We start from the raw sequence: 25090 nt of genomic DNA on the forward strand, positions 1-25090 counted from the left end.
AAAAAGGGGTGTGCATACTAGCCTGACTGCCTGTGCTTGCCAAACCATACAAAGCCCACAGAACTGCAGATGTCAGATGACTCCCTACTCCATAGATGTCACCCCTGGCTTTTTTCTGTGTCCTTCAAAGCCATCAGAGTATTGCATCCTAGAAGCTCCTTTCTTTTGGAAAGTTGGGAAGAGGTCCCTTATCATGGCTTTGACTCATAGGTTGCTGGTTGTGCCTAGCAACCCAGAGGTTCTGCTAGAAAGCTGTTTGCCCATTCTCAGCTGTCATCAGATTGATCTGCCTGGGTGACATCAATTAGAAATCTGAAGCATGTCCTAGAAAGGTCAGTCATTTGCAGGAGTCCCAAGAAAATAAGCATGGAATTTAAAAGCTTGAAGTGATTTTTAGAAATCTTCTAACCAACCTTCTCATTTGAAAGATGAAAAAACAAAAACAAAAACACTCCAAATCCAGAGAAGTTCGGTAGCTGTTCTAAGTGACCCAGCAAGACTAAAACTTAGAACTCTGAGGGCACCTGGGTGGCTCAGTCGGTTAAGCATCCAACTCAATATCAGCTCAGTTCATGACCACAAGGTCATGAGATCAAGCCCCTTGATGGGCTCCATGCTGGGCATGGAGCCTGCTTAGGATTCTCTCTCTCCTTTCCCCACCCCCGCTGGCACACACATGTTCTAAATAAATAAATAAATATTGAATAATTAAATAAATAATTAAAACTACAACCCTGGTCACCTGGTCTCAGGCCACTGGCTTCTTTCTCTATACCCTGCTAAAGCAGCTGAGGTGAAGGAAAGGCTCTAAAACTAGCTTAGCAGGTTTCTCCTCTCTTTTGCCCTACGTGAGGCTGTTTCCTGATTTCCTGAGGTTTGCATCACTAATCTTTCATAACACACAATCCAGCAGTGTCTACTTTTTATCCTGTTTCTTTTTTTATTGTGATTGTAAAAAAAAAAATTCAAAAGTTCAAAAGAGCATACAGAACAAGTCGAGCTTCCCCCAATCTCTGACCCTCACTTCCTCTCCTTTCTGCCAGGGATTGAAACCAGTTTCTCTGTGTTCTTCCAGGGATATTTATGCATGAACCACACCACCGATGTACCCTTTAATACAATAGAATTACATTAGAAATATAATGAAATCAAATAAAGAGAAGTACAAATAGAAGCATACCACTCACACTGTTCTTCACTTTGCTTTTGTTCACTTAATTTTTTTTTACATTCTTTTCATGTTAGTCCAAAAAGATCTGTGTCCTTTTTTTTTTTTTTAAATCGCTGCGCAGAATTCCATTCTATGAATGGATGTACCATCATTTATTTAACCAATTCCCAGCTGGTGGGAGGTGATGCTCACTGTTTAGCCAAGGATTGTCAAAGCCTTGTAAGGCTGGCATTTCTCCTAAGTATTTCTTTGTATAGGGATTGGAGTAGAGAAGGAGTTAAAGCTCATGGCTCATAAAATAAACAAAGATAAACTGCCTGAATTCTTGGGAACAGAATTGGTAAGATCATAGGAGAGAAGACAGCAGGGCAGTTCTCTAGACCCCTAGATTTTATATGGTCCGAGATCATTTTTTATCTTGGTCTTCTATAGGCACTCAGGAAATGTGTGCTAAGTAGGCACCTACAGAGCTCCTGTGCTGTCAATTAAAGTGGGAGACGTGCTGCCGTTTACAGGTCTGCTCTATTACATATTCTGTCTGATAGCCATTTCCTGCCTTCAAAATTGATGAAGAAGAGAGAAATGTTAGCGTGCCTGGATAATGGGGAAGCAACCACCCTATGATGACATCTGTGTGTCTCTGTGCGTGAGGCTAGGTGGACATGACTCCTTCCTCCCGCCCACTGCACCCCTTTATAATGGTAGACATTTATGGCCTTCAGTTCACTCAGATTAAATTCACTCAAGATTAAACTCAAGGTCCCTGAGTTTTATCCTGCCATCATATTCAAGGGAAGAGGTATTTTAAATTAAATTTGAAAAGCGTTCTTTGCCTTTTTTTTTTTTTTTTTTTTTTTAAGGCCAGAAACCTGTTTTGATTCAGCTGTATGATATATTAGCACAAAGCAAAGAAGTTTAGGGAAGTTCCATTTTTAGGTTTTCTGAGCGAGTGATTCAGGTACAAGGAATACTCTTGACTACCTGCAGGGTGGCTAGACTGTGTGCTAATAATCACGGTCCTGCTTGTTATCCTGTGTCACCTGTTAAGAACCTTGGGAAAAATATTTTATTATCCCTGTTTTTCAGATGGGGTCAGTGACTTGCCCAAGGTAAGCAGTAGTGATGAGGTTTTAGAATTTAGGTGAGGTTTGGTGGAATGAGGTCCGAAGCCGATGACCAAGAAAGAATTCTTCAGACATCTTCGGTGCAAAATGGTGGTTTTATTAAAGCCCCGGGGACAGGACCCGTGGGCAGGAAGAGCTGCTGCCCCAGGCCTATGAGGGGTAGCTGATTATATAGCTGGGAGTTGGGAGAGGTTTGAGGAGAGGGGAGCGTACTCACTAAGGAATTTGGGGGCAAGGTTTCCAGGACCTTGAGGGGGCTCTCTATTGTTGGGAAAGGTCACTTATTACCATCTAATAAAACCTTAGTCATGAGACCCTTCAGATGTCTATCGGTGGGCCATGTGCTGGGAGATGATCACCAACATGGATCTTGCGGGTTTAGAGATAAAGGAATTTTTATATGTTAAAGTAGACTTACAGGCTCCTGGGGGTCAGGCTAGGATTGCCTTCTGCCCCTAGCTAAATGTGAACATTGAGGCAGTTGAGTCTGTAGAGGAAGTTCCATCTGCCTGTTTCCAGGACTTGTCAGTGTGCTTTGTCCTCAGCTGGTCCTCTGTTACCCCATCAGCAGGACTACAATATCTCAACTAAGACTCTTTCATTTTGCTGCAACAAAAATGTCTGTCAGGGAAGAAGGGCCTTGAGAGGAAAACTATTACATTTTATTTTGCAATAAATAAAACTCATCGCCGACAGTTAACCAATTAGGAATTATTAAGAAATGAATTAATGAGATCATAAAGACTGAATTGAAGACTCACAGTGGCAAACAAAACAAAACCATCCCCATAGATTCTTTGCCTCTCTTCCTACTTTTTAAAGAAATTCCCAGTTTTTATAATATTGAGTGTAAAATATGGAGGTGGGAGAATGGGTCTGGTGAGACTGCGTTTTAGGAACTTGGTTTTATTTTGGTGCTCCAGAATAGAACTCTGCCCTTTGTCGTCTCCTCCATCCGTGACAACTCAACACCTGTGATGTTACTTATGGATGTTTGGGAAGGGAACAAGGTGTGGGGAAAGGAGTGAAATAAATAAATCACCTGCATCAGAACACGGTTTAAATAAAGAAAATGACCCTTACGACACATAAACCATTCTTTTCATGGCCTCCTGGTCAACCAGAAGTCATCCGAAAGCCGTGTATGCCTTCCTTGCCTTCAGCCTCCTCAGCTTGAGTTCTTCCACCAGTCATGGCCAGGTTATTTCTCCCAGCTTCTGTCCTGTGCAGAGTGCTAACGGGTGGGATAGAAAGTTGGCAAATAACAGGCCTGCGAACTTTGGGATCATTTTCCCCTCCCACCCCACCCCCCATTCCCCACCTACCTAGATAGAAAACTTCCAACCATTGTTTCCACTATTAGGAATGCAGGTCAACCTCGACATAGTTTTTGATCCTCCCGGATTTCATGGAACTGAAAAGGTAATCCAACATATGTCTTTATCAGATTGTTATTTATTTTAATGGTTCACCAAGTGACAGCCCAGAGTTAACTCGCCAACCGTGACATGAATGAAAAAATGATTTCTGGAGTCACAGGTAGAAACATGAGTGAAAGGAAGGAATTTGCATCCTTCTCCTTTGAGAATTTTGGCTGTTTTCTGAGCAGTCTGGTTTTGTCTTAAGGGTTACAGTTTCTTGGTGAATTTTTTTTTTCCTCATTAGGAAACCTCTAGAGTCTCCTGGGAGACTTCCAAAGAGGGGCCTTTGAGGGTTCAGATGCTAGCAGTGGATATTTCCTGCAGGTTTTCACCCCTGGGCCCTACAGTGCTGTTCCCAGCCCCACAATTAGGCATTGGTTGGGGATTAGGGTATCACCCAGGGAAGGCTGACAGCAGGTGAGCCGGCAGCTGAAGCAGATGGGAAGGGGAAGGTGACAAGGGAGCCTGTTTTCATGCAGATGTTCTCATGCAAAGACAGAAAAGAGCAGAGAGAACAGGCCAGGAGGAAAGCAACAGAACTGATTTGGTATAGGGTTTGTTTTTATTTGCTTTACACTTGATTTAGAGAGTAGGGGTACACTTGGGGGCTTGGGTTGTGACTGCTGAGGAAGGTTCTTTCAGAGGAGAGTGAGGCTGTTTGTTTCTTTACTCCTCCTTCAAGCATTTATTGAGTGTCTGCTGTTTGCTGGGCACAAACTAAGCATCAGGGATGCAAAGAGTAATGACGCTGACCCTAGAGGAGAGGCAGACTGGAGAGAAAGACACATGACGATGAAGCCCTTGTGCCGGGGCCATGTGAACTTTTCAAAGGTACACACAGGAGCATCTGAGTGAGCATGAGAAGGCCAGGATGTGCATCCCAGAGAAAGCAGGGGTTTTTTTCTTTGTTTTTACATGAGAGAGAAGAAATACACAGTCTTGGTTGAAAGTTTACCCTGAAAAAGAAAAGAAAAAAAAGAAAAGAAAAGGAAAGAAAGAAAGAAAGAAAGAAAGAAAGAAAGAAAGAAAGAAAGAAAGAAAGAAAAGATAGTTAGTTTACCCTCTACAGAAAGGTACAAAGTAAAAGTAACTCACATTTTTTCACCTTCTTTTTCTGCCTTCCTCCTAAATTATAATAGCCATAAAATCAGAGTTTTGATGAATGGTTACATTTTTTGCTTAGTACATTGGAAGAAGGACGAGGTATTACAATTTAAAATGTTTTATCCACTTCCCCCCTCCACTATGTCCTGTATATTCAGAGAGTCACAGATCATACTCAGGGAGACACTGCTGGTTTTGCCTCTGAGTTGAGACATTGCAGCAGGAGGCAGCCAAGGTGAATGACAGTCCCCAGGAACCTGTTGCAGGGTAGAAAGACACCAGATTAAGGCACCAAAGGCCTGGCACTCCCACTTCCTAACTGGCAGCGATCTGCAATTCAGCACCCCTCTCCCAAGATCATCCTCTCATCTGTTACAGGCAACCAGCAATGTCTTCCCTAGTGTGCTCTGCAGAGTTACTGTGCCAGTCATGTGAGAGAATATGTGCTAAGGGCTCTGAAAACTCTTGAATTGCTCCACATATATAAAGAATTAATACTATGAAGTTTTGTGCTGCCTTTCCTTCTGCTGTGCACCCTAATAGATGGAGCGTGCCGTCATGATGGTTGAGCACACACACCGGATCATCAAACTGCAGATGTCTGGACTCTACCACTCCCTCACTCTGACTTTGAGCAACCTGTTTAATTGCTCCAAATCTTGGTGCCCTCATCCGTAAAATGGGGACAGTGATAATCAGTTTGTAGGGTTGTTTTAAAGATTTGATGAATTGTCCAGGGAAATAGTCTCTCCCTGGAAAGACAAGGGTTAAGAGAGGTCAAATCAGAAAATGCAGCACAGCAATTGTATTTTGACTGGTAGAGCAGATGGAGCACATTTCCATAACTTCATCTTGTGTTGAGAACTGGCATTATGTGTCTATGCAGTGGGGGGCGGCAGCCCCTCTCTCTGAAGGCTTGGAAATCCCAAGCTCTCCACAAAGTCTCCGTGCAGAATAGAGCAGGGAGCTGATTAAGAGATGGCTGAGAGGAATATGCTCTGCATGCTGGGGTGCAGCTGAGGCCTGAGGCGAGGGGCTGAGCCTGCCATTAGCCTTGCTCCTGATGTGTTGGAATGCACCCTTGGGAGGGGCCGAGGTGGGGCTAGATGTCCGTGGAGGTGACAAGTGGCATGTGTGTGTCCCCACACCAAGAGGATCTGGGCTCCATGAGTCCATCCACCCCATCCCCGCCCTCTGTTCTTTAGTGGAACTGAGAGAGATGGATGATGGGCTCTAAGAGAGCATTTCTTACACTGGCCAATGTGGAGCTAGCTCCTAAGAGAACATAGAGCAGGATACTAATAATCCACTGTAGAAGTCAGCAGCTGTCCAGATGCTCAGGGCCCTAGTAGAAATAGAGAAATTTAAAAAGGCAGCTAGTAGAAATTGGGTCAGAATGAAATGCCCTCATAGAGAAAGGGAATTGCACAGCTGAGAATCTGTGATTTCTTTCTTTTTTCTTCAGGAGTCTGATTGCTCTTTCTTTTCCTCCCTTACAGAAAATGAAGGAGTACCTGGAGGGCAGAAACCTCATCACCAAGCTACAAGCCAAGCATGACCTTCTCCAGAAAACCCTGGGAGAAAGTGAGTGTGGGAATTCTGCTGGAGGTTTGGCAATGAGGGGAAGGCCAGGCCCCAAGCTGCATGGCTGAGCCTCCCTCCTGATCCTTGTGGGCCTGATCTTGTTAGATGAGTGCATCTCTTTTCCTAGCCTGTTTGATGTGAAGCACACCGCCCCAAACGACTGGTTGAGTAATGGGAGAAGGCCAATGCTTAATGCAGCACTAATGTTCATGATCTATTTGTTTAAATGGAGCATTCCTGCTCACCACCCTGTCCCCCTTCTCTGCCACGACTGGGATAAAAAGGCCGCTGGGTCACTTACTCTCCAGACACTTTGTCAAAAAACTCAGCTCTTCTGTAGCAGAACTGAGACTACAGGGCCAGTGAGCCAGGATGGCAGCTGCTCTAAGGAGAGAAGAGGCTTCTCGAAGGCAGGATTGACCCACAGTCTGCCGCATCCCATAGCGTCAGGTGAGAGCATCTCTTTCCTTCCACTTTGGAAGGTCCTGATGCTCAGTGGCAGCCCTCTCTGCTGAGGACAGGGTACCGAGTGGCCTGTCTTGTCCATGAATCGAGGATGATTTTAACCAGACCCTGGAAAGTAGCAGAGCAGAGAACTGGACTGGCACTCTGGACTTTCTCTCCTCAGCTGTCAAACAGAAGGCCAAGGTTGAAAGAAGCTTCCCTGGGGTTTTGGGCACCCTGCCCGGGTGCTGCCTAGATCATACCTCCTGTGATTAATGGGATTCCCAGGTGGGGGATGCCTCTGGATGCTGGCCCCTCCTCCTTGCCCTGCTCATCCCTTCACTTCTAGATGGGACCAGGAGGCTACAGGCAAAATATGGGAACACCAGGGAAAGACAAACCTGCACGGAGCCTAATGTTTTAAAACAAATTCTTGAGCACTCTTCAGACAAACTGCATAGTGTAGAAAGGCAGATGGGACTCGTTAGCTCATTGGCCTCAGGAATCAGAGGCACACTTTTCATACCAGAGCCTCCTACCCACCCTCTTGTCCCATCCTCCTCCCGTGCTGGACAGTTCCCCTAGATGATGAATTCTTTTTATCTGTGATATCTTTGATCTTGTGATTATAAAGGCATTTTCTTTTATGCGAAGAATGCCTGTTAGGTAACTTCTGTTCTCTTCCCTCCCTGCCACCCAAGGGACTCAGTCTGAACAGGTTTGAGCATAGAGAGCCCAGCTTTGCTTATAGAAAATCTTTGCTTTTGGGTTATCAGATTGCTTCATAGGGAATCAGACAAAAGAAAGCCCAGAACTATTTTTTTTTTCCCCAGAACTATTTGAAACAAGTTATAACCATGGTTTTGTGTGTGTGTGTGTTTTTCTAAAATAATCTAAGCGTAGTCCATAGGTGAGATGGAGAGCAAGGCCTTGGGAGTGTGCGTGTGTGTGTGTGTGTGTGAGTGTGTGTGTGTGAGAGAGAGAGTGAGTGGCTTTGCACACACACAAACATGCACCAGCTTTGCTACTGTAGAAGGGCAAAGGTTGGTGACCATTCATTAGTGCTGCAAATTGCCTTCATCTAAAGATGACAAGTTCCAGTAATAAGGAGAGAAATAGCCACACATCTTTCTGTGTGCAAATCATCATGTCCCTGCCTTCTGAGTAAATTTGTCACCATAATGCAAGAGCCCCTTGTTCTTGCCATAGAGGCATAATTGATGTGTATGAGTATTCCAGAATGGAAATGGTACAGATGTTGAAAATAATGGCTCAGAATAATATTTTTGCAGATGAAAGCTGAGCCTTTAGTAATGAGAGGCTGGTAGGGGTGGGGGAGGATGTTGCTCAGGATGAGCTGAAGAGTAATCAAAATTAGCAACCTTTAAAGGCCAGAAAAAACCCTGCCCTCCCCATCCCTGGTCCTTGGAGCTGTTTTTCCAGGAACATGGATGAGGCCTGTGGGGGATGATCTGTTCCTTAGCTCAGCACTTGCTTGCCTTGTCCCCGGTTTATACAATACAGACCACACTTGGTTAACTGGTTAACTGTGGATCCAAAGAAAGCAAACAGATCACATCATGGCCCGTGTACACATGCATGTGTATATTTTAAAAACATAAGAATTCTTAGGGACTTTAAGATTTTTCATTTTTTAAAGCTGGCTGTGACCCATTAAACTTAATCTTAGGGCCTCTATTGGATGAGAACCACAGTTTGATAGCAATTAAATCTCATTTCTCCCTTGCCACCCCAGCCCAGCCTAAGAGAATTTCCTGTGAATCTAAAACTAGAACATCCTTATCTTCTCCCTCTTCCCCGCAAACAATTCTTCCTCCTTTCTTCCCCTGCGGCCCTCACTGTGTATGTGTGTGTGTGTGTGTGTGCATTACTCTGGAGCAAGCCAGTTCATCCCTCCCTCCCTCACCACACACACCCGCATACACAGAAGAGAAGCTGGATTTTACCTTTGGGAAGGCTTCTAGTAATTTGTTCTCTAAAATGTGATCTGCCTTGCTATTGTCCCCTGCAGCTGCCCTGTTCTCCCTCTGGGAAGCACGGTTGGCATACCTCAGCTTTAGGGACATATCAGCAGCCGTGGGAATAAGCATTAGAAACAGCACTTGCCCAGGAAGAGGCTCTGGGCATCTCTCTCTCTCTCTCTCTCTCTCTCTCTCTCTCTCTCCCTCCCTCCCTCCCTCCCTCTCTCTTTTTGCTTAGAAGGCCAGTCACGCAGTGATGCAAGCGATGGGAGCTCAGCTCTCTGGGGGAGATAGGCAGGGCATTTCAGGTAACTCCTGGGAATAAGTCTTCCTCTCTCGCCCCTTCTGCTTCCACATGAGCTTTTTGCCTTTGTCTTTCCAACAGGTCAGCGGACAGACTGCAGTCTGGCCAGGTAGGTGTGGCCTGAGACAGCCCTGGGAAGGGGTGAAGAGAGGCCCCTGGGATAGATGATCCCAGGCTGGGAGAGCCGAGGAGTTGAAGTGGGAAGGCATTGGGTGACTTTGCAAAGGAGGGGACTAGGGCGGGGTTGCTCCCTTCCTTTTGCCTTGCCAACCCCATCTGGCCTCAAATGGAAATGGGGCCTGCTGTGACTTGGGGAGAGAGCTGAGCAGACTGGGATGAAGGGAGCTATCGTTTGCTGAAGTAGTTTCAGAGACTCCCCAAAGCCACCATGTTTGCAAGAAGTGTTCGACTCTGGAGGATCCTGGTAACCTAACCTTCGCTGCTAGACTTCAGCATGTGGTTTTGGGGAAGTCTCTGACCCAGAGAAGGAAGATCAGAAGATAGCATTTGATCTGAGATTTTATGCATGGAAAAGATGACAGCCCTTAATTAGTGACTGTTGCTGGATAATGAAATACTACATGGCACTGGCTTGCCAAACAGCATTGGTAGAAATCCTTGCCTGATGTACAAGTATGCAACCCTCCCAATCTTTCCCCACCTTCCCCTCCCTCCCGAACCCCAGCCAAATATTTTCCCTCCCAGTCATGTAGCTGCTATGAGAAAACTCGTGAGCTAGCGACAAGCAAGGCAGTCATCCAGCCAGCAGTTCTCAGATGCCTAAAAATGTGCTGATTTAACTGGGGAAAGAGCTTTAATGGGCTAGACTCCTTAGAGACCCCGGGTTAGCCCATTATATCAACCACTTAGATCTGCCAACACACACAATAATCATGAGGCCATTTACAATTATAGGCTCATTATTTAGAAATAGCTTCATTTGGCTTTCATCGTTTTGTCATTGTGGATTACAGTAAAGATCCCATTAATATACCAGTCTTGTTGACTGGAGAGAACCAGGATAATGGAATTCCATGGAATATAAATCTTTTTGGTGATAGAGTCTTTATTGTAAGTTCACCTGAAGTCCCATATCTGTGGAAGGCTCTATGGAAATGAGAAAAAGCTCAGTTGAATTGAATTCCCTTATGCTGTGATCGTGGGCTGCTCTTTTCCCTCCTTCAAACTCCAGTCTCATCATCTGTAAGACAAGAAAGAGCATTCCACTAGATCCGATGAGCTCTAGGATTCCAAAGAGGCTCCACAGGAGCAGCCTGGTGGAAGGGGCAGAGAGGGCCCAGCAGCCAGACTCTGGGCCTTCATGTCACTCGGGGGGGGGGCGGGGGCAGCTCTGTTCTCCTAGTTTGGGGGATCCTGTGAGTCCAATTCCTTTGGAGAAGAGGCAGCTGAGGCTTCAGGTCTCAAAAAGCATTCACCTGAAGGATTGCCAAGGTTCCTTCCAGTCTGACTGCTCTGTCCTCTTAAACTCAAGGAAAATTGCTCCTGAAGGATTTCCAAGAGAAGGAAAACTGTAGCTTCCTTTGGCATTTACTTAGGTCTCCTGCAAACAGAGAGAATCTTACCATCTAATGCACATAGATTTGCATGGAGCCAGTTCCCTCCTACCCTAGTTATGAATGGTGGCAGATAGTGAGTACGGTGACCTCTGTGCTCTGAAAGAGCTTTATTGGGCCTTATTCAGAAAGTAACTTATCAAGTGTCTTAGCCAGTCCTGGGACTGAGCTGAGTAATGTGACTTGCTTCATTAACTAACACACAGATTGTTTTTAATCCCATTTTCTCTTTTTTTTTCTCCCTGTTGCCGGTTCGGTCCTCTCTGATTTGATGGGGTCAACCTCAGGCGTAGCTCTACGGTGAGGAAGCAGGTAAGGGCCCCAGGTGAAGATGATCCCACCTATAGACATATATGGAACCCTACTATGGGCAGGATACTTTCCTGACTTCCTGCCCCCATTTGGAATGTACCACTCAGTCAGAGTATGTTTAATATTATGGCAACTTCATGGATTGAGCTCATTCCACAGGAGTGACCATGGTCTTTCTGATTTGGTCCTCCCTTCTCCCTCTCTAGTCATGCTCCGTCTTCCTGGCTGGAGATTTGGTTTGACTGTAGCAGACTGTGCCTGAATTGCCCATGGTGTTGCTTCTCTAGGAAACTGTGAAATAGGCTTCACATTTTATATATAAGTTCCAAATGTGAGTGGCTCACAGCAGCTACTCACCTAGACCAGACACTTAGACCCAACCACTAGATCAACCACTTAGATCTGCCCACACACAGGTTGGCTTAGGTTTCCAGATTTTTGTTTGTTTGTTTTCTGGTGGTGTGGTGCATCCTAGGTGTGTTTCTTAGACATGCTAAAAATGTGAAGATAAGTCTGGCCTGGCTTGAGAACAGGAGAACAGTGGCAAATTGCTGTTCAACTCTGTGATTTTGTGCATGATCTTCAGTGTTGTATTAAAATCTGAGCTGGTCAGCCAGCTCTCGGTACCCATTTGAGGGCAGGATCTCAGAAGGCAGGGGCTGGGTAATGCACATCAATGGATAATCTAAATGGCACTTGTGCTTGTGTAAAAAATAATAACAATAATTGAAATATTTTTTGCAGCAGCAAATTTGACTTCCTAATTATACTTTACGGCAAATACTGAAATGATTTTGTGTCTCTTAAGCTCATACCAGATTACGTAGCAGGCAGTTAGCAGGGAGGAGATAGAGCTCTGAAATGTCTTCATGTCTGCTCAGGGGAAAACTGATCCAGGCTTTAAAAAACTGTTTTGGGTAGTAATTCACAGTGGCTGTAGCCACAGAAAGATAATCAAATGTAGAGGATGTAGAGGGCACATGGTTTCTGTTGTGTCAGCAGCCCCAACAGGGTCTCCAGCCCATGTGACCATTCCAACTAGCTGAGCAGTCCAGCTGGACACTCGGATGACATAGCTCTCAATTGTCTTAACTTTGCTGTCAATATTTTCCCCCTTCTCTGCTTCAGATCATTATAATGATAAAAATTTATACATTTTTAAATTTATAAAAATTTCATTGCATCTTTCCTTCCTCTGGTTCCTCTATTTCTTGCTTCTGCCCCTTCTCCCATAATTTCATTTAAAAGTAGGGAAAAGGGATGCCTGAGTGGCTCAGTGGTTGAGCGTCTGCCTTTGGCTCAGAGTGTGATCCTGGAGTCCTGGGATTGAGTCCCACATTGGGCTCCCTGCTTCTCCCTCTGCTTGTGTCTCTGCCTCTCTCTGTGTGTGTCTCTCACGAATAAATAAAAAAATATATTTTTTAAAAATAAGTAAAATAAAATAAAAGTAGAGAAGAATGGGGGCACCTGGGTGGCTCAGGTGGCTAAGCATCTGACTCTTGGTTTCGGCTCAGGTCATGATCTCAGAGTCATGAGATTGAGTCCCATGTTGGGCTCCATGCTCAGCGTGGAGTCTGCTTGAGATCTTCTCCCTCTTCCTCTTTTTCTCCCCCTCCCCTGCTTACACTTGCTCTTTCTCTCTCTCATAAATAAATAAATAAATTAAATAAAATAAAATAAAATAAAATAAAATAAAATAAAATAAAATAAACGAACTAGAATAGAATAGAGTGCCTCCCAGGGATGATCTATTGCATTTAAAATTAATGGTGGGGGCACATGGGTGGCTCAGTCATTTGAGTGTCCAGCTCTTGGTTTCAGCCCAGTTCATGATCTCAGGGTCATGAGATTGAGCCCCATGTTGGGCTCCATGCTCAGCATGGAGTCTACTCAAGATCCTCTCCCTCTTCCTCTTCTTCTCCCCCTCCCCTGCTCACATGCTCTTTCTCTTAAATAAATAAGTAAAATCTTTTTTAAAAAATTGTAGAAGAATGGAGTACCTCTCAGGGATAATCTATTACATTTAAAACTAATAGGTGAGGGGGCACCTGGGTGGCTTAGTCAGGTGAGCATCTAACTCTTGGTTTTGGCTCAGGTCTTGATCTCAGGGTCAAGGGATAGAGCCCCAGGTCAGGCTCCGCGGTCAGCCGGGAGTCTATTTGAAGATACTGCCTCTGACTCTGTCCCTTCCTCTCTCCCCGCTTATACACATGCTCACACTCTCTTTCCCTCGGTTTCTCTAAAATAAATACATAAACCTTCAAAAATGTTAAAAATAAAGTTAATAGGTAGATATCTTAAAGAGGGAGCCAGCTTTTCCCCCTTCAACACTAAGAATAGAGTTGAACTTAACACTTGTTCCTTTCAGTTCCTGGGCTGAAACTGGACCTCCAGCATCTAGATGGAGAATAGGTGTGAGGGCCTCACAGCCTCCACTGTGGCCACGGGCATGCCGGAGACCACGGCTTGGCGGGTAGTAGCCCTGCCCGGGTTCACCATCAGAGGGGAGCAGCGCCCATCTGTTGTGCCTCCTGCTGCATCTAAGCAGTTGCAGGAGGAGCATTTGTGCCTGGTACTAGACTGTGTAGGAGCTCCAGGATGCACCCAAAGCCCCAGTCAAGTAAAGACCTTATTTTCATTCTGTTGCCCCAGCAGTTCAAATCTGATGGTGGATCAGTAAAGAGTTTTTCTACACTAGGCAGGCAGGTAAATAGTTAACCTGGAAGATGAGTGGTCTTGTGTAAGGAAATAAATAATTGTTTGTTTTTTTATGGCAAGTCAGCCAAACAAGACAAATAATCTGGTAGCTTTTTTTTTTTTTTGCGGGTCCCTATTGGGTTTCAGTCACTTTTGACCCTAGCAGGGCCTGAGTTTAGACCATCCCAGCCTTTGTTGCCCCAGCTGCTGCTTCTAAGCTTTCCCTCCTACCCTCAGGCCTAGCATTTTCTCTTTCCTATCACTTCTGTCTCTTCTTTGTTCGTCTTTCTTTCTCCATTCCTCTAAAGGTATGTGTGCTCCCAGGCTTGGTGCTCTTTTGACTTCTCTCCATATTCTTTCCTTTCTAACTTCATTTCCATAGTTGAACCTGTCTCTCCTCCTCCAAGTGTCCATCGTCCTGAGTCTTTGGATCGAATTTTGAATTGATTGGCTGGACATCAGCTTGAGAGTTGATATAGCACCGCCTCCCTTGTGCATTGCTCCCCTCATCTTCCCCCTGCTTTCTAACTCACTTGGCACACCCCCTAATTTTTCTGTGTCTCGTAATGGGGAGGGGACTCCATTCTTCCCAGTCCTGAAGCCCTGAGTAGTACCTCTAATACCTCTTTCTTTCCCATCACCACATCCAGTCAGTCATAGAGACTTCTATTTTCTCCCTGGGTAGAAATGGAAATCTAACGAATGTAACAGAGATGGGTACCTGGCAAAAATCCTAACCTCTCTCTCATGAGAAATTATGCCAAACAATGGCCTTTTTAGCCACTAGCTGGCCACTTCCCAATTGTTTTCTCCTGCAAATCACAGGGCCCCTGCTTTCCTCTTTTCCAAGTTATGCATGTTACCTTTTTCCCTCCGCCTTTGGTTTAAAGGTCCCTTACCTTATCAAATGGAGACTTGCCCCAATTGTCCTTAGAGGCTCCTTCCAACCCTAGGATTATACCACCAGAAATATTGTGAACTAAAGAATTAAACGTATATAGATTAGGGAAAGGAAGGAGAGGGGAAGAAAGGGAGAGTCAGACACTGAGCAAGAACACGCATGGACACTCCTTGGTCAGGTGTATGCAAAATCATTGGTAAAGTGTGGGGGGTCTTTGGAGTCCCATGGGAGCACACAGGCACATCTTGGGAAAATGAATTCACTTGGAACTTGGAAAATTAAAAAGAGAGGGATGGATGGTAGGAGGGTCTGAGGCCTTCATGGCATTGTCCACTTTTTGCTCCCACTGGACTCTGGCTTAGGCTCCGCTGGAGGAGCCCATAGGAAAATACTATTATTCGGTCATGTAGGTCAACTCTGGCCCACTCTTGTCTGCCACAGATTATCCCTCTGGGCTACTTATGATGCGCCAGTGGTAATCATGGATGTGCACGTTTGGTGTCTTGCTGTCTACCACCCTGCACGCTTCCCTTTAACTCCTGTTGATAATCCATTTCCCGTAAGTCTAGGCAGTGCTTTACATTCCCATAACTTGTTGAAGCCAGTAACCTGTGAGCTTCCCAACCCACCTCTCTCTGGGTCTTTAAGTATAAGTCTGCGGCCAGAAAAAACCTCATAACACTAACCCTCATACAAATCCCCATATCACTAAGCTCATTATCACTGTGACTACTCTTTGTAAATGAAAACTACAATAATGGGGTACCTGGGTGGCTCAGTCAGTTAAGTGTCTGCCTTCGGCTCAGGTCATGATCCCAGGGTCCTGATCTCAGCAAGGAGTCTGCTTCTCCCTCTCTCTGCCCCCTCCCCAGCTCATGCTCTCTATCTGTATCTCAAATAAATAAATAAAATGTTAAAAAAAGAAAACTGTAATAACAATGTTTGCAAACACAAAAAGACTTCCAAAAATTGGAGGGTTGTTTTGTTGTGTTTTGTTTTTAATGGTGGAACCCAGTTTCTTCATTAGAGTATGGAAGGGCTGACCAAGATTCTTTCTCTAGGATTGTCCTGGGCTGACTCGCAGAAGTCAGGGATGGCAACAAGAGGGCAGATGCTGGCTGCTATGGCTGGAAAGCTAGAGGAAGCAGGATGGGCTTGAGGGTCATGAAGATGAGCATTTGGGTCGCTGAGACCTTCCTGACCCCAGCTCTACCTTGGCACACTTGCTACTTCCTTTGGCAGCATCCTGCATTCCCAGTAAGCTTGGGAGCTGGAGGCCATGCCAGCTCTTCTTACAGTCCAACTTCTTCATAAGATCCAGCTGCTTCCCTAATAGTGGCCAAACCCCAGGGCCACAGCTAAAATTTTGAGGATATAGGCAAACCTGTGAAAGGGACAGAAGCCACAGGACCCATGCTGCTTGAGAACCAGTCTCTGTCCTGAACTTCTTATTTTATTTTATTTTTTTAAAGATTTTCTTTTTAGGGGCACCTGGGTGGCTCAATCAGTTAAGTGTTGACCGAGTTCGGCTCAGGTCATGATCTCAGGATTGTGAGATCTTGCGCCATGTTGGGCTCCATGCGGAGCATGAAGCCTGCTTAAGATTCTCTCTCCCTCTCCCTTTCCCTCTATCTCCCTTTAAAAAAATAATAAAATAAAATATAAAATATTATATTTTTTTAAGTAATCTCTGCACCCAACGTGGTACTTGAACCCACAACCCCAAGATCAAGAGTCACACGCTCTACCAACTGAACCAGCCAGGTACCCCTGTCCCGAACTTCTACAGCCCTTCCGAGCTTGGTATAGGTCCCTTTGTTTGATGTCTTTCTTCCCCATAACTGAATTATTTTGTGTTTAGCTGCCATTATAAAGCCCTACTGGTTTTTAGTAATGCTTGGTATGCATACCGGGTAATGTTTGCTGAGCTCCTGGGATGCAGACTGGGTATGTACATGGCAATGTTTGCTGAGCTCCTGGGATAGATGCTAGGTAGCAGTGAGATGTGCAGTCTCAGAGGGAGACGTCCTGGGTTAGATCCAAGCCCTGTTTCTTACCGCCTGTGTCAGTCTTAAGCAACTGTTTCACCTTGCTAAAATTTCATCTCTTCATTTATCAAATGAGGAGAATAATAATACACACCCCATAGGGTTGTTACCAGGACCGATCCATTTAAAGCACCCAGTGTATTCCTCTTTAAATGGTTAGCACTAATGTTCTTGTGCCAATAGGAAATACTCTTCTCCTCACCACCCATCTCCTCCACAATTTGCAGACATCAAATCAAGGCCCAAAAAAGTTAAATGGCAGAGCAAAGGTTGATATCTGGGAGGCCTCCTTCTTAGTTTAGTACCAGTTAATTTCCACTATTTCTAAGAATTGGGTTTTTTTTTCTTTCTTACCTTTTATGCCAAGTAAATACCCTTTCTGATGCTCTCCCTGGTTCATTTAGCTATCCTCAACTGAGATTAATTGAGCACCTACCTTGTGAGAGTATCGTGGGCAGCCATGGAGATCCAAGAATTGACAGTATCTGCCCTGTGGCACATGAGATATAGCGGTGGCACATACAAACAAGATGTTCATACCCACCTACAGTTAAGTCACAACCAGGGCTATGGGAGCCACGTGCAAGGTGCTGAGATCTTGTAGACAGGGGCCCTGATCTCATCTGGGGAGTCTGGAAAAGCATTTGTAAGAAAGTGATACTTGCACTGAGACCCTAAGGAGGGGAGGGGGTTCCAGGGTAAGGAGAGCATTCTAGAAGCAGGAGCAGCTCATGCAAAGCTGTGGACAAAGACCTGATCTAAGGAGTAGAAAGAAGGCTGGTGTGGTTGAAATAGACTGGAGGATGAGCAGAAGAAGATGAAGCCGGAGGCAAAGGCAGGATCCTGGACATGCAGGGCTGTGCAAAGAAATTCACAAGAAGTCTTTGAAAGAGGTTAGCCTAGGAAGTGAATTACAGAGTGTGCACCTTCAGAGATCCCCCAATCACTATGTGAAGGAAGGATGACATGGTTTGGAAGATGACAAGGGTGGGAAGGAGATATTGATGTATGGCCCAAGTGGGTAGCAGTAGAGATGGAGAGAAGTAAATGGGTTTGAGAGGTATTTAGGAAGCCGCCTTGACAGAACATATTGATTAATTGATTGATTTTTGGATGGCTGAGGGTGGGAAGCTGGTTTGCAATAAAAGATGATCAGTCGCGGGGATCCCTGGGTGGCTCAGAGGTTTAGCGCCTGCCTTTGGCAGGGGGCGTGATCCTGGAGTCCCGGGATCAAGTCCCGCGTTGGGCTCCCTGCATGGAGCCTGCTTCTCCCCCTCTGCCTGTATCTCTGCCTCTCTCTCTCTCTCTATGTCTATCATGAATAAATTTTTTTAAAAAAATTTAAAAGTAAAAAAAAAAGATGATCAGTCGCATTTAGGACATGATGAATTCAAGGCATCCCTGTGACATTCAAGTAGACGGTTGTGTATGTGCTCTGGAACTTGGAGGACAGGCCAGATGCTTCTTTGAGAACCAGCAGCCACTGATCCAGCTGAGAAAAGTCCCGCACAGTCTGGCCTGTTTTCTCTGACTCTGGGCTATGCCTGTTTGAAGATTGTGATGTTCTGTTTCTCTTTGGCCTTTCAGGATTCCAGCCAGGCAATTCCTCTGGTGGTAGAAAGCTGTATCCGGTTTATCAGCAGACACGGTAAGCAGGATTACAGCCTTGCCCATATTTGTGCAAAGTGGGGAAGAACTTCCAGGAATTCTTTGTAGAGTAAGAATAGTTTGACTTCTCATCCTGACATTCTCAGAAACGGAATAAAAGTCTAACTACATTCACGTAATGTTTGCTACCTCAGAATGGCCACACCTAGACATTGAGAAAAAGACATTCTATGTTTTGACTCAAAATGCCTCAGCCACTTACCACACTCCCTTTTCTAGCCTGAGAGTGGGTTTTGAATTACAGCCGTGATGTGAGTAAGTACAGCTGGTATGATGTGATGGTAGCTTCGCCATTACTCACCATCTTTGCACATGTCAGCATCTCCTGCCACAGTCTGAGTCCTTATGTCACGTGGCCCTCTGCATCGGACAGCTTTGAGAACTCCTTCCGTGATGTTGCACTGACTCCTAATACTATTCAGTGTTTGTTCTGGTGTGCTCTCACCTGGAGCTCAGTTAGTGATAGTTGGTCTTCAAGTTGTCACCACCATTTGAGAGTCTCCAGGGGCTGGTCCCTCCTCAGCCTAAGTCAGGTCACGCTATCTGCTGCCTGGATGAAACTGGGTCTCATAAACTCCATTCCTCACCAGTTCCCAGGCTGGTTGGACAGAATCTAGGGTGGAGATGAATGGCCGCACAAGCTTCTAAGTGTAAGATTGTTTAGGAAGCAAAGATATCTCTCAGCACCATGAAGATTTCTAGGACCTAGACATCAGAAATTGTTTTATGATGCTGTCTTATCTGATGATAGGAAAAAGGACAGAATGACCTTCTTGCAGCTTGAGAGGTATAGAGGTGATTGCTGGGCTCAATGCAGACATTTTCTCTCCCTTTCTCTTAGTTGGCTATAACATTGCTTGGGTTCATTTTTGGAATAGTAATTATTTTAACATACTTACAATTTATCCCATTCTAATCAGCTACAGTTTTTTCATTGTGTCTCTATTCACTTGAAGTAATAGCATTATAAATCACCAGTCAACAAAAATATTTATCAAGCCCCTGATCAATGCTGGGCACTGTGTTTTCCTATTGTGAAATAGGAAAACAAAAACAGGGATAATATGCTATTCCTGTCTTTATTTGGTTTTATGATGCAGTTGGGAGAAAATAAATAAGCAATTGGAAAGCTAAATAAAAAGAGATAAGATATAGCCATTCAGAATTGCAGTATAAGAAATTTCAAAAGATAGTAGTGATTAATGATCAAGTAATTGGCAGAGATAAGTCCAAACTGAGTTCTGGGGAGGAAAAGTTATTTGTGTCTAAATGACAATAGGAAGAAGAGAGTCTGAACTCCTGTTCTTTCAGCCATGCATTCTCTTCGGTCATCCAAGAAATATACAGAGAGAGATAGACTGCTCATTGTGTGCCAAGAAAAAGTTCCCGCCTTCGTGAACCTTATATTTTACCAAAGGACAGATAAATAGATGATTGGCTGGTCAGGTAATAAATAAACACGATATTATACAGTGTGTCTGGTGATGGTGAGTGGAATGAAGAAAAGCCATACAAAGAGCTGGAGAATGAAGAGGGGACACTGTTCTAGGTGGGTGGCGTGGGGAAAGACCCTAAGGTCGCTTCAGAGGGTAACATTGAAGCAGAGTCCTAAAAGGAAGTGAGGAAGTGATATCTGAGAAGAGTGTTTCAGAGAGAGGGCACATCAGACACAGAGATCCTTGGCATATGCAGGGCCTGGCATGCAGGAGACCCCGGGTGGCCAGAATGGGGACAGAGGAGAGGGAAGGGAGGCAGATCAAGCTGGAAGCCAGACTCTTAGGGCTTCCTCACCCAAGGGAGGTGTTTGGATTTTATTGAGTGAGGTAGGCAGCTACTGGAGAATTCAGAACAGAGAGAGCTCTTTACAAAGAGCTGCTGAATGGGGACAAGGCCATGGGAGGAAGGAGATAGCTGCAGCTGCCCAGGGAAGATGTGACCATGGTCAGGCCCAGAGTGGTAGCTGTGGAGGAGCCGAGGAGGGGACACTTCGGGATATTTTGGCTCAAATATCCCTATCACTGCCCCCGCACATGATCGGTGCACGTGGGGACATTTCTGTGGTGTGGCTCTGGGGAGATAGGTGTGTTCACAAGTTGCTGGTGGTATTTTGCAAACTGGCACAACCCTTTTGGAGAGGAATTTGATGATATCTGACAGAACTACATATCCATTTATCTTCTGATCCAGCGGTCCTTGTAGGAATTTAACCTGAAGGTTACACCTCCAACAATATAAAGATACATCTGTTATTTGTTGCAACATCATTTGTAAAAATATTAGGAACAATCTAAATACCCTCACACAGAAGAGTGGTTGGATCAACTATGGTATATCTGAATTCTAGGCAGTTAAAAAAAAAAAAAAGAATGCACACAGTCTCCCTGAAAAGACATGGAGAGATTTCCAGACTATATTATCAAGCCAAAAAAAGCAAAGTGCAAAAGAGTATTTAGGGCATGCTACCTTTTATGTAGAAAGAAGAGGATATAAGAATGTACATGTCTTCTCACTTTGGCAGGAAGGATGAATCCATAAACTAATATTTATTTGATTGCTCATCCACAGGAGTCGGGTGCAAAGAGGGGGTAAAAAGGATGGGGAGTGGGAATGGGAGGGAAGTGACATTTCTCTGAACATTGCTTTTTGTGTAATTGTGACGTTCAGAACTGCATTAGTGTTTCCCATGTTTAAAAGATAAACAAATAAAACAAGGATGTGGATAAAACCCCAAGTGAAATACAAACAGTAACAAATAAACCTAGCTGCAAAACAAATAACATAAGCACACTGAGGAGATGGAGAGAATAGGGGCAGCCTGGGTAGCTCAGCGGTTTAGTGCCACCTTCAGCCCAGGGCGTGATCCTGGAGACCTGGGATTGAGTCCCACGTCGGGCTCCCTGCATGGAGCCTGCTTCTCCCTCTGCCTGTGTCTCTGCCTCTCTGTCTTTCTCTGTGTCTCTCATGAATAAATAAATAAAAATCTTAAGAAAAAAAACACACACACAAAAGCTGCTGGAACATGTTCATCTTTAACTCTCTTCATGTTCCCTGGGCAATAGATGTTAGAGTTCCCATTGTGCAGATGAGAATGCTGAGGCTCAGCTGTAAATGGTGCATCAGGGTGATGCACGAAGGCTTAAAGGACAGGCATGCAGGGAATGACAGACTGAGTGACAGAATCGGAGGGGAGAACCCCACCTGGCTTATGCAGAAGGGAGCCAAGTAACATGAGCCGGTACTTTGTAGCAACCATTTCAAGAATTCTCTAGGAGAGCCCCTCTTAGCAACAGCCAGATCCAGTGCAGAGTGGAAGGTTTGTGCCATTTCCAAGTAAGTTACCCAAGAAGAGTGTTTTTCTACTTTTATGGTAGCATGCTCTAAGAGCAAATGAAAAAGGTCGCAATGTGTCAGGTTAGCCATGTGAGGCCTGCCCTGCCTTCTAATGAAAAGCCTACTGCTCTTCCCCTTTACTTCTGGAACCCAGCCATTTATCCGTGTCTCTACTCCCAGAGTCCTTAGATTAGATAGACACTCTTAAGGATTCTGTCTGTTGAGGAAGAATGCGTAGTGATCCTTCAAAAGCACAGGTTTTAAAGGGAAATGGGAACCAGGCCGAAGGATAAGTCTTAGTGTGTCTCAGGCCTGCCGCCTGACTTCCTGTTAACTGTCCTCTGATTTCTTCATGTTCTGGGCCCCTGGGCCAAGGTGGCTTCTCTTTTTTTCTTTTTTTAAGATTTTATGTATTCATGAGAGACACCGAGAGAGAGTCAGAGACATAGGCAGAGGGAGAAGTAGGCTCCCTGCAGGGAGCCCGATGTGGGACTCAATCCCGGGACTCCGGGATCACTACCTGAGCAGAAGGTGGACGTTCAACCACTAAGCCACCCAGGTGTCCAAGGTGGCTTTTCATTGATGGTCTAATCTACTGAAAAGGACCTAAGTGATCCTCTCTCAGCAAACGGTTGGCTTCATCTAGAGCACTGAGTAGCCTGGTCCCCAAGGGGACATTTCCTTCTCCTATACTGTGTTTTTGACAAGTCACAGGGTACGTGGCTGTTTCTGTCAGAACACTTGCTGTTCTACATTCTGTGTTTAAATTACGTTATTTGGCTGTTACATCCCATTGGTAACTAATATGGTATTATTACATTGGTACTAATGGGGTTTTAACATTGCCTGCCATTCTCTGAGGAATATTCTGGAGATTCCCTTAGAGGAGCAGACAACTTAAGTCCTATTACAAGCCAGGTAATTAAATTCCCCCTGCTTGCTTCTTAATATTACTTCAATTGGATTCAAGATTGTAGCCCTGGCCTGCATGATTTATTTACCTTTAAAGGTCTAACTGAGAGAATCCAGTCACCCCTCACCGAGAGGATAGCCCAAGAACAGTAGGCAGTTCTATTTTGTTTTCTTTTTTTTTTTTTTTTTTTTTTAAATTTTTATTTATTTATGATAGTCACAGAGAGAGAGAGAGAGGCAGAGACACAGGCAGAGGGAGAAGCAGGCTCCATGCACCGGGAGCCCGACGTGGGACTCGATCCCGGGTCTCCAGGATCGCGCCCTGGGCCAAAGGCAGGCGCCAAACCGCTGCGCCACCCAGGGATCCCTCTATTTTGTTTTCTTAAAAAGAAATTTGTTTGAGATTTCCCTGATATGTCCAAGTTTTTGATGAATCATGCTGTTACAGAGGAAGTTGGACAAGATGCCCAAGATGGAGACACAGGGCTCCTGAGAAGGGCTGGCAAGCCTGATATGATTACAGATGCCAGTTCAGTCTGACCCCTGGGGCTAGCACTGGATCTCTTACCACCTCTGCAGCTACATGTGTGGGGCTGTGAGCCACATCTGTGTTCAGACTACCAAGCAGGTTCCTGCCCTCTCTGTCCTTTGCCTCTGGTGGGCCCCACCAGCCTGGTGTTGAGGAGTATGCAATTGCAGCTGGATGGCCTCCTGACTCTGGTTTTTATCACCTATATAACCTAAGGCTGCTCATCATTCATCACTTCCTTCATCTGGAAGATGGGCATGCTGGTGACCCTTACCTTAGTGGCTGTTGTAAGAACCAGCTGATTTATTTCTATGAAGGCATTTCTTAGCGGCAATCACTGCACATGCATTATTTTTTTATAATTGTTTCTAGACCAGATTTTCACACCCATCATCCTACCGCAACATCCATGCACGTTTGTCTTGGGAGTCAAGCACCAGCAGCTAGCACGGTGTCTAGCAGCACTGGCTATTGACTGTGATCACTTGCCTTTTCCTGTCCTCTCTCCTTCCTAAGTATTCAAAACGTCGTGCACTAGAAGAGCCAAATAGTATTTGAACAGCCAAAGCAAGCATTGTATCTCAGACCTTATGAAACTCCTCCAGTGGTGTCTAGTGGCCTGCTTGCCATCCCCCTAGTTCCCATTCCTGGCCCTGGGTGATAAGTGCCAGGGGTCACCTCACATCGCTTTGCAGATGGGAACAGAGAGGCAAAGGCAGGGGAAGGAAACTGCTTCTAAGTCTCCCTCAGAATCAGACATGGAGCCGGATATAGACATCTATCCCCTTAAATCTTTGACTCTGTGCTTTCTTTACGCCTTATATCTGTTCCGGTGACTTCTCCAGCATCCCTGCACATGCTTTCTTGTTTGGCCTGAAGAAGAGAGACGGTACTTAAATGCACACAAATGGAGGACATAGACATTCAGCTAAGCTTGGAGCTGTGCTTATGACTTTGTTTCTTCTCCTTGATCACTTTTCCCTGTCTTTCTAGGACTACAGCATGAAGGAATCTTCCGGGTGTCGGGATCCCAGGTGGAGGTGAATGACATCAAAAACGCCTTTGAGAGAGGTAAGGAAACAGGCTTAAAGATGAGACCAAATGTGTGCCAGCCTCCTGGGATATTGGCTTCATCCATCCTCCCCAGAGAAGTACCCAGAGGTTACCAAGCCACTTGTTCAGCCTGACACCTACTCTCTTGTAGACAGTCTTCCTCAAGATGTACAGGGAGGTGCCAGGGCACATCCCAGCCTCCTTCGTTAGCCCCATTCATCCTGCCTCTCTCCTGCGGATGATCTGTCGAAACCCAAGAAGTTAACTATGATATCTGGGCGGTTTACGGCTTCATCCAGAACCCTCGGTGGCAGTTAATATCAAGGCTAATGCGCCTGTTCATCGTAGCCCATTTATTATCTTGTGGGCTATTAAGGTAATGGGCAAGCTTTGGCAATTTCCGTCACTGTAATGGATATATATAGTTTCAATTTGAGGTTGGTCCTATCATTAAATCTAATTACATCTGATATGAAATTTTCCATAGGGAGCTCCACCGTGATTGTTCTCCTGTAAGTAGGTGTCCTTTGTTGCAAGCCAGGAGGGGTGAGAGCCAGTCAGAGGGACTAGCCTCCTTGGCCTCATTTTCCTTCCCTAGGGACTCAGTCCCAGCCTGGCTTCATAATTCTTGTGAGAGGGCCAGTTGCAGTGTCTTACCCCAACCCATAGGGAATGTCCCTGAGCTCGTCTGGCGGAAGTGAATTTATCCTAATGGACCCTTGTTGCCCTCCTCTAGCCTTGGGGCCCCTGAGCCTAAGCAATCTTTGCTTTAGTCTAGTCTCTGGTCTGCCCTACTCATGACCACCATGCTGGGCAGTGAACTGACAGACTCAGGAGGACTCAGCTCACTCCTGCCCTACCACTTGTGCTCCATCCTATGTGTTTTTATCTCCCTTGTTCTCTCTTTCCTTTTTGGGGGGCTGCTTATCCTC

The 25090-nt window shown here is 45.2% G+C and overlaps 1 protein-coding gene across 12 annotated transcripts in view; it reads left to right on the plus strand.

Moving 5' to 3' along the window:
- Window positions 1–25090, plus strand: part of SRGAP2 (SLIT-ROBO Rho GTPase activating protein 2) — a 235254-nt gene that overhangs the window by 181106 nt on the left and 29058 nt on the right. For 11 of the 12 annotated variants that reach the window (XM_025421058.3, XM_025421060.3, XM_025421059.3 and 8 more), the window contains exons 11-15: window positions 6320–6404; window positions 9216–9243; window positions 10996–11020; window positions 18254–18314; window positions 24099–24176. In XM_025421058.3, coding sequence (XP_025276843.1) covers window positions 6320–6404; window positions 9216–9243; window positions 10996–11020; window positions 18254–18314; window positions 24099–24176 — 277 coding nt within the window. Of the gene's footprint in view, window positions 1–6319; window positions 6405–9215; window positions 9244–10995; window positions 11021–18253; window positions 18315–24098; window positions 24177–24309; window positions 24486–25090 lie in introns of those variants that run through there. The other variant, XM_025421066.3, reaches the window with a different exon arrangement.

This window comes from Canis lupus, chromosome 38 (genome assembly GCF_003254725.2).
Source record: "Canis lupus dingo isolate Sandy chromosome 38, ASM325472v2, whole genome shotgun sequence".
NCBI classification, from domain to species: Eukaryota; Metazoa; Chordata; class Mammalia; order Carnivora; family Canidae; genus Canis; species Canis lupus.